Source organism: Cygnus atratus, chromosome 28 (assembly GCF_013377495.2).
Source record: "Cygnus atratus isolate AKBS03 ecotype Queensland, Australia chromosome 28, CAtr_DNAZoo_HiC_assembly, whole genome shotgun sequence".
NCBI classification, from domain to species: domain Eukaryota; kingdom Metazoa; phylum Chordata; class Aves; order Anseriformes; family Anatidae; genus Cygnus; species Cygnus atratus.
In genome coordinates, this window is record NC_066389.1 from 1,018,537 (window position 1) to 1,028,315 (window position 9,779).

Below are 9,779 nucleotides of genomic sequence, written 5' to 3' on the forward strand. Positions count from 1 at the left end.
CACCCAAGCACACACAGCTGTGGTCATGTGTGCACACATTGCTGCTCCTGCATCCTCCTGCAGGCAGGGATAGGCAGGTGCCTGCAGAGGGAGGGGAGATTATCCCACATTTTCTGCTATGAAGAATTATTTCATCTCACCTCTGCTTCCCTCTTAGCTTTATTCTTGATCTCTAATTACTAAAGGTTTGCTTAACATGAAATAAAGAAATTCATATGTGCTCTCCATATAACACCGTGCATGGCAGTGCACCTATCATCGTTTACTTAAACAGCTCTGGGTATGGAAGAGGAAAGAAACTTAGGAGTCCCTTTGCCCCTTCAGAAAATACTTTACTTGAGGATGGCTTCTATATTTTGCATTAAAACAGACATCTGGATAAGCCATGAGCAAATGAAGCACAAAAATCCTGCTGTCACAAGGATCAATAGGAATAAAATAATCTGAAATACCTGTTCCCCTTTGTGAGATCTGGGGTAGAAATGCAAAAGAAGGTTTTAATTAACTTCTCCGTAACTACGGTTAACATATGTATTAAAACTGCCTCAAAACAAAGTATCCTCGAAAGCTTTGTTTCAGCCAAGAGATTAATTCCTAATTTTAATTGTGGGATTATTCAAATGCAGAAAGTCTTTTAGATATTAAAGGCACTGCTAGCTGGCTTTCAGTGCATTACCACAAGGAGCCTTGGAATCCAATTATCTCTGAAGAAATGTTAAATATGCTCATTAACATGTAAGAAAGTAGAAATGTGTATTAGAGAAAAGCTGATGTATTACACTCTTTAATGTCACAATGAATTAGCAGTAAAGAAGGCAGCAACAGAAATAACTTGCTGAAATGCCTAGGCAGCATAGGAAAATAAAGCATTTTATTGCAATTAGCTTAATTCCTGATAATGACATAGATGTAGTGATAAAGCTCTCTGCATAATGGGCTCCAGCTCTGGGAAAGTTTGGGAATTGCGCTTTGTGTGTGCAATGAGGCAAGAAAAGGGAACCTCAGCATCAACTGCTCTCAGCAGATGAAAGAAAAAAAGGGGGAAAAACCAGGCGGAAAGGACAATAACTGCAGACAAACCTCTGGCTCCTGTTGCTGCACACAGTGAAGACACTACAGCAGGCTTTTGCTTTTTCTTCTAACGTCCCAAAGCAAACCCCAACTCTTTCAAGCCCCACAAACCTGCATTTAAACACTTTATCAGGTTAAACCTTCAGTGTAACACTTTCCCTCCTTCCTCAGCGCTAACCTACACCTCTGCTCTTCCCTGCCGAGCAGGAACAATCCCACTGACTCATGCAGGAACAAACAATAATTTCCTGCCCCCTTTTGTTGAGAAACCTGACCGCTGTGACCGAACCCGCACCCCCAGGCACCCCCGGTCCCGACACCAGCTCAACACCGGTCTCAACACTGCTGTTACCGCCCGACGCCTGCTCGTTGCAACCCCAGAGCTAACAGCTGCTAAATTATTTAAAGCCTCTTGTGCAACCGTGCACACTTAGATTTTCCACGCCTTTCTTTTTTCCTGCCCACCTGACGAGAATCACGCTCCAAATGGCCACGCCAAGGTCACAGCATCACCCCCAGCCCCCTGTGGCTGTGCAGGTCCCCAGCCCGAAGAACCCACAGCAGAAAGAAAGGCGGACTGGATGGATGAGGATAAAATTAGTGTCCAAACTCTTTAAAGAAAGCAACCAGAGTATTTTACCAACAGACCAAGTTTGAATGCACACTGCCTAGCCAGAGGAGCTGGTTTGCCCTGTGCCCCAGCACATTTTCTACCAGTGAGCTCAGGAGACAGAGCTCCTTTGGCAAACACACCTCCAAAATCTGCGATTATCACTGCAGCTCAGTTGCCAAGCAAACAGGGCTGCAGCCTCGCTCACTCCCCCGCCACACCTTGCCCCGTCCCTCCGCGCCTCCCTGGCAAACCAGCCTAGGGAAGCCAGCCCAGATTAACGTGCATTTTGGCTGCTTCAAACGCAAGCTCCCAAAATATTTGCTGTTCTCATGAGTACGGGTGGCATCACAGGGGAAGGAGCGATCGCTCATGTTAAAGCAAGATCCTGCCCTGACATCAGAGCTGTGGTGCGAACGCCTTCCCAGCACCAGCCTCTCACACACGGGGCACAGCCTCAGAGGCTGCCAGCCTCTTTTGATACTGGGGGAAAAACACGGAAACTGCAGCTCGTGCTTTACCTGAGCCAAATTGCACAAAAAGTTTAGGCTCTGCAGGCTGGCAGAGCAATTTTCCTGGCGAAGGGCAGCCGAAACACTGCTCCTGTGCTGCAGGAAGAGCTGTCGGGAAGCTCAGCTCCTTTCCAGCCACCAACCTCACCCCAGCCCTGTTTGAACCCCCCAGGATTATTAGAAACCAGGTGCAAGCTCGTGCAAAGCCTCCCCCGCACCTCTCACCGCAGCACCGCTGAGTTCCAGGGGATTTTGTTAACCAGAAGGACCTGCCCTCTGGGTTCCTCCTCATTTAGCTCCAGCTCTCCTGCAAGCAGTGCCTCCTGTTATGCTGTTCTCACTTCATTCTTTCAACTTCTTCACGTCCCATTTGACCCCCTGACCTCTTCTGCTTTGTAAAGCACGTATGAGGTCCTGCACAACATAAACCTCTTATTGTCGATGGTTGTCTATGAGGGAGAAACGGCCCTGCCCAGGATCTGGGTAATTTGGCCAGAAATAACTTCTGCAAGAACACCCTGAGCAATTCTGCCTCTCCAAGGCAACCCCAGTAATTGCCCCCCACCCTCCCTGCATCTTAATGGGATTAGCAGCAAACGTGCCCTGCCAGAGGAGAAGTGGTGTGCCCCTGCGCACATACAACAGACAGGTCGATAGATTAATAGAGAGGAATAAAAGCAGAATTATTGCTTCCAAGATTCAAATTCCCTTCCTTCATTCAGGTTCAAGCTGACTCTTTGTTCAGAGCTGAAGCTTGAGCATGGGAGAAGAACCAGAAGCCATCAGAAGAGGCTCCCAAAGGCCCTGAGCCTGCAGCTGGCAGCGCCTCAGGAACCGGGGGCCGCCGGTGCCCCTGCATGAGAGATGGAAGCGGGGATGGATCAGAAAATTCCCAGTTTAAGGAAAAGGCACGGCTTCAGACAGAGCTTGCTGGAGTAACAGGAATCAAGGCACAGGACAGCCACAAAGCCCTCCAGCTCTGCAGCACCCCCATTGCATTAGGAGGGCTCCTTGGCTCCCCAGTTTATCCCCTCCCAGTGCCCCTGCCCACCTGCCAGTATTTCACCCAAACACGCTGGTTCCCATTAACCCTCCCCATGCCAGGCATGGAGCAAGCTGGAGCATTTTCCTGAAAGTCCTTTTCCTTACACAAAATTGGCTGTATTTTATTGTCTGTGCCTGAAACGCCTTGTACCTTACAAGCTACGTGCATTTCCAGCTGTATTTTTTTTCAGACTCTCTTACTGCCAAGAAAAGGACTTTTAAAAGCAGACAGTTAAAGCGAGGACACTTAAAAGTCTTGCACAAAACTGCCTAGGAAATAACTTCCATATCACACTGCAGCTGTAGCAGCAGGGGGGATATGGCAGTGCAAGGACGTACAAAGGTGGAGCAGAAGCCCCTTCCTCGCACCGTGCCTCAGTTTCCCTGCCCGGTACAGCAGTGACTGCAGCCCCTGGCCACGCCGTGTCACCCCTCTGTCCCACCCCAAGTGCCACTTGGTGGCACTGTTGGAAAAGGTTTCTTTACTGGGTGCCTGCCTCCCTGTCGGGTTCCAGAAGTGGGAGTTTCTGGAAGGAATCACTTTAATCTTGGCATCACTATATCCTTATTTTTTCTACCTTTGTTTTATTTTCTCTTTATCCACCATGCAAGCGCCCCCGGGCAGCCTCCTCCCTGGTGTCAGTCACTCGGATCACTTGCTCACCAAACACATTCGCCAAAGACAAGAGTCCCGGGCGTTGCTTGGGCATCACCTTAAACTAAATCCTGCAGCACTAAAAATAGCCTTTTCTACTTAATTCCTCTAAAATGCATCTGCAGGTGGGGCGAGCTTAGGAAGGATCATGTCTTAACTCCAGAGAACAGCATCAGAGCCGAAGTTAATGAGAAAGAGACAAATGAAGACAGGGGGATGACAGTGTAATTGGGCGCGAGATGCGGCACCCTGCTGATGGGGTGTCTCCTCTGCGAGGTGCGGGCCATGACTGACGACTGTATATAAGGCTGCTGAGAGCGGGGCCGCTCCAGATCGCGCTCCCGAGGCCAGCGCTCCTGCTCCTGCCCAGGTAAGCCTGGACAGACGCTGCTGGACTTCACCACCATGCTTAAGCAAGAGCTTCTTCCTGGAGCTGAGCTCTTCCAGAGATAAAATATGGAAAGGGGTTGGGAGTTATGCTGTTCTCTGGTTCATTAGAGACACCCTGCATTCATGGCTCTGCTCTGGAGAAAGCCAAGTGGGATTTATTTTTTTTTCTCCTCTCTCTGAGCGCCCAGCGGCTTGGCTCTTGCTGTCCCTCATCTCTCCGGCCACTGCTCGCCCATCCTTGCACCCAGCCATCTCCATGGCAAGCTTCATTTTTTCAGGAATTTGCTTCCCTGCAAGTCCCTTCTTGCTCTCTCCTTTCCCTCCCTTATTCTGTATCATTTTATCTGTGTCCTTCTGGCTCATCCTCCTCTCTGCCTGTCCAGCTGCATTGTTCAAGTGTAATTTACCTGAAAACCAAGCAAACAGACAAAAGCCCCTTTTTGCCCGTGTTTCTCTCACAGGCTGCCTCAACTTTGTGGGGAGATGGCCCAGCTCCAGGAAAACATCAATGGCATCATCGCTGTTTTTTACAACTACGCCAGGAGGGACGGCGACTGCAGCGCCCTGAGCAGGGGGGAGCTGAGGCAGCTCATCGAGCAGGAGTTTGCGGACGTGATAGTGGTGAGGATCCAGCAAGGCGAGCCACAGGGAGGGGGGTACGGGGGTTGGTTCTGCCCCAAGACTGCTCAAGTAGTCCCAGAGAGATGTAGCAAAGGGCTCACGGGCTTTGCCAATGCTGTTTGTTTCCGTGCAGAACCCCCGGGACCCCAACACCGTCGAGAAGGTGCTGCGCTTCTTGGATGAAGACAGCAATGGCAAGGTTGAGTTCAGTGAGTTTCTCAGCCTGGTTTTCCGGGTGGCCAAGGCTTGCTACAGGCAGCTCCAGCAGTGCCAGGCACCAGAAGATGGTCAGGAGACGACGGTGCAAGAGGAGGCAGGCAGGGAGCAGACGCCAGAGCCGCGCGTGGCAGGGCCGGTGTCCCCCCAACAGCAGGACCCTGAGCGGGTGAGCAAACAGGTGCAGGAGGGTGCAGCAACCAAGCAGGAACGGGACACCCAACGTACCCAGAAGACTGAGACACCGAAGAAGGATCAGGATGCTCAGGAGACCAAGAAGGGTGACACACCAAAGAAGGACCAGGGCACCACTCAGGATAACAAGAAGGGTGAGACACCAAAGGACCAGAACACCAATCAGGATACCAAGAAGGGTGAGACACCAAAGGACCAGAACACCGATCAGGATACCAAGAAGGGTGAGACACCAAAGGACCAGAACACCAATCAGGATACCAAGAAGGGTGAGACACCAAAGGACCAGAACACCGATCAGGATACCAAGAAGGGTGAGACACCAAAGAAGGACCAGAACACCAATCAGGACAACAAGAAGAATGAGACACCAAAGAAAGACCAGGACACCAGCCAGGATACCAAGAAGGGTGAGACACCAAAGAAGGACCAGAACACCAATCAGGACAACAAGAAGACACCAAAGAAGGACCAGGACGACCATCAGGACACCAAGAAGGGAGAGACGCCAAAGAAGGGCCAGGACACCCATCAGGATGACAAGACTAAGGCACCAGAAGGGGATCCAAAGACAGGAGAGACCCTGTATACTGAAACCCCAGAGCAGGACAGAAATACGCATAAAGCTGCAAAGACACCAAAACAGAACCCAAAAAGCCACCAGGCCCAAGACACAAAGGCATCAAAGCTGGGTCCAAACCCCAATCAGAGCCTGCAGACGGAGCCAGCAGAGCAGAACCTGAGCTGTTCCCCTGAGACAGCAGGGAGAGACACAAACAAGACCCAGGTCTGCAAGACCTCTTGGCAGGATCCCAACCCAGGTGAGACCCAGAAGCTGCTGCCCCCAGGATGGGGTGGGAGCCCCCAGCCAGATCCCAGGCCCTGGGAAACGGACGACAACCAGGCTCGACCTGCATTCCCCGAACCCAAGGTGCAGGACGACAGCGGGGCCGAGGCTCAGCCTTTTCTGGGACAGCAGCAACAGGGCAGTCACGGCAAAAGACAACACCCTGTGGAGCAGCAGCACTTGCAGCCTCAGTGGCCACCACAGCAGTGAAGGCTGAAACCCTGTGCGACCAAGGCTGTTGCCCCCTGCAAGGTGGGACTTTTTGTCCAATGCCACCCTGATTTTACATTCCTATTTGTTATGTCTTGTCCCACTCTTTATTAACCCTGGGCTTCACACCCCTGGTTTGTATAGAACTATTCGAGGCTTGAGACCTTCTCTCTTATCCTGTATTAGACTGCCTCTGCCTGTGTAAGCAAATCAATAAAACTGAAGGCAAAACAGCACAGTGTCCAGGTGTTTTGCTGCGAGCGTGCCCTTGGCCTAGCTCTGAGCAGGCTGACGCGGTGCAGAGGACCCGGGCGCCTGTCCCTTGCATGCCACATGGCCACATTGCCCCAGGGTGGCTGCAGGGAGGCAGCGTGCTTCGGGGACAAGCAGCCTGAAGGAGCTGCTGTTCACCTTTGCAATTTAGCCAAGGTGAACTGATCAATTCCCACGGGCAGGGATGTGACATCCTGGCGAGAGATGTCTTCAGAGAGGGTAGGTGTCTGGATTGATACAATGGCACGACCAACCTCTGAACAGATCCCTTGCAGCATCCATCTGCTCTGGGCGTTGTTCGTGTCTGCTGTGAAAAGAATAAACAGCTGCTTAACACTCCATGGGAGGGATTTGTCTTATTTAACCTCATTTATTAATAATCTCAGAAGCAAGGGGAATGTGGAGCATGGTATGAAGATCAAAAAAAACTTATTAGCTACAGAAGATTACAAAGGAAGGAGTTGAGATATACTGAACAACAGAAAAAAATATTATTCAGGTACATGCAGTCCCAGCAACACCTGGGAGGCCAGAGACAAAAAGCTGACACGCAAACCAAGCACACGTGGAGTGGAGCCAACCTCAAACTCAGGTGGCTTGGGGTACCGGGTCCTGGGCACCCGTCCAGACGTGCATGTAGGAATGTGGGTAACTCTGCAGGCACGAGCAGCCCGGTGAAGTCAGTGGGGATTATTAGAGGGTTCGGACGTGCTGGACCACCAGGCAGGCCCAGGACTCCGCATCCCGCAGGGAGGGTGATGCTCAGCCTGTTTTTCCCCATACTATCTTTCACTTGCAACCTATCAGCCAAATCAGCAGACGACAAATGCACCCGCACCTCCTGCTCTGTGGCCGGTGACAAGCAGCACACAGAGACCTCACGAGGAAATAAAACGTCACTCCTCTGGGACACCCCAGAGTTTCACAATTTGCTGCACACTGAATCAGAACTGAAAAACCGGCGTTTCAAAATGATCCCTAGAACACACGTTGCAAAAATGATTTGGCCTAAAAGTGCTGATGTCAAAGTTAAATGTGTTAGACACAAAATACACCAGTCTGCTCTACCGCTGATAAAACACCTTAGCAAAAACAGGTTCTGACCTACCTTAATGACAGCTGTGGACATTGTCAAAACGAAATGAGACAGTCAAGACTTAAATTTCATCACCTATCCATCAAAACTCCCAATCCGACTGATTCATTCCTTGAAACATTTCATTTTCCAGAAAAAAGAAAAAACAAAAACATCTTCCTTACAAAATAGATCTCAGCTGGAGGACTGTCAAATAGCTCTTTGCTACTTCTTAGCTCTGGGTGAGGGTCTAAAACCTCCAGACCCAGCCAGCCCCCTGTCCGTCTGCCCATCCATCAGCTGCTGCCTTTTGCAGCTTCAATAAAAAACTGACCTCCCAGTTCAGCAGGCATTGAGCCCTGTTAGTGACGGGCTAATTATATGCTCTATTCTGAATATTGCTACTTTTGCCATCAGGAGTGTTGCATTTGAAGTTGGGGTGGATTTTTTTTTTTTGGTTCATTTTAAGGAGAACATTACAGCCCAATGAAAATTATCCCACTGACACAAATACCTATTTAAGAAACCTGCAAGGCTGGGAGGTGTCAGAAGAGAAAAGGTCTTTTATATGTCTCGTGGGGAGCCCAGTTCCACCTTGATTAAATGCAACAGAGGTTTGGCCACCCTATAGAAATGGCAACGGGGATGGGCACAGAACTGGGTAGGAAGCAAGTGCCCACCCTGTTGGGTAACAGCTTTGAAAAAACAACTCGAGTCCCTGCTTTTGAGAGCGTCCTAGAGGAAAGCCAAGCCCTTAGAGACCTGGGGTGCTGGTGCTGCCCTGATGTACCTCTCCCGAAATCTGCCCAGTGTCTCCTGACGTCCCCAGCGCCCGCAGGGGATTGCAAACTGTTATAGGACACCATGCGTACAAGCTCCAGCCGCACTGTAATGCTCTAATTTTAATAATAACTCCAATCTACCATAAAATTACAGTTTCCCAAGGGTATCATTATCCCACAGGTGGGGTATAATTTACACAAGTATAATTTAATCTTGAAAAAAAGCTCAAAAATGAAGTATGGTTAGTAACAATCCTCTGTGCGCACTTATATGAGTATCCCCAAGCTGTTACCAGCACTAATTAATTAGGCTCCTACACCCAGTATGATCTTACCTACAGATGGGCCAGATCAGCAACTCACCCAAGGCTGCGTGACAGGTTCATGCTCCGGAGGCTCTCCGCAATGTCTCCAGCACGCTTGTCAAGGCAGCAGCCCAGCTCCAAAACCAAACGCAGGGGCCCAAGTGGCATGGCTGATGTCTCTCTTATTTGCTCCCTGCATGGGGAGAGTTCAAAATGAATAAAGGAATTTGTTGGTCTCTAATTAATTTACACTTAAAAGATTTAAAAAAAAGAAAAAAAAAAAAGATTGTAGAGGTAATTACAGAAAAAGCTGCCTAGAGCAACCAGATGAAGCTTCAACATGAATTGACCTCCCAGCCAAAAGGTTTCTGCTTTCGTTTTTAATTAAAGATCAAGCAAAGTGAAAATAAAAAGTCATTCACAGAAGACAGTTAACATAAAAAATGTTTTATCACAATTTTTCTCAATGAAAAGTCATTGCTTATTTAATAGGTATTTTATTGTAAATATATATATACATTATTTTTTTTTTGCAAACTTTACCATTTACAAATGTTTCAATTTGTTGGGGTTTTTTGTTTGTTTCACCAAAAACCTGGATAATACAATGAAAAGGCTCCTTAATAAGAAGTTACCAAAAAAAAAAAGGATATTTTTGAGTGCTACAAGGACACCACACAAGCCTAGACCTCCTGGAGGATTTTGGGATCTCTCTGCTGTGCACCTGCATTTCAACACGTTCAGAATGGTTACGTCTTCATCTGTCCTTTCTCTATGAGCAAAAACCAGCCCCAAAGCCAAAGCACAAGGAAAAAGGAAGCACCAATCACCTCTGGTGGTGCAGCACCAAGCTGGAGGGCCATGCAGATCCCCTCTGTCCCAGGGTGCTTACAGCAACTCTGCGAACATCAGCACTTCTATCAACATCCTCCAAATCCAGTACTATTTTTTATGGGTGTGTATTATACATATA

The 9,779-nt window shown here is 49.0% G+C and overlaps 1 protein-coding gene across 1 annotated transcript; it reads left to right on the forward strand.

Annotated features, from left to right (window-relative positions):
* The first annotated feature begins 4,765 nt into the window (after positions 1-4,765).
* LOC118258608 (cornulin-like) lies at positions 4,766-6,371 on the forward strand. Its single transcript, XM_035567477.1, has 2 exons — positions 4,766-4,903; positions 5,037-6,371. Exons 1-2 carry the CDS (start codon positions 4,766-4,768, stop codon positions 6,369-6,371), a joined length of 1,473 nt encoding a protein of 490 aa, XP_035423370.1.
* The last annotated feature ends 3,408 nt before the right edge of the window (positions 6,372-9,779 follow it).

What these genes read in the sequence shown, in the direction of transcription:
- LOC118258608 (XM_035567477.1), top strand. Translation starts at nt 4,766, where the DNA reads ATGGCCCAGCTCCAGGAAAACATCAATGGCATCATCGCTGTTTTTTAC. An exon ending in AGTTTGCGGACGTGATAGTG is followed by an intron (nt 4,904 to 5,036) that starts GTGAGGATCCAG and finishes GTTTCCGTGCAG; the next exon opens with AACCCCCGGGACCCCAACAC.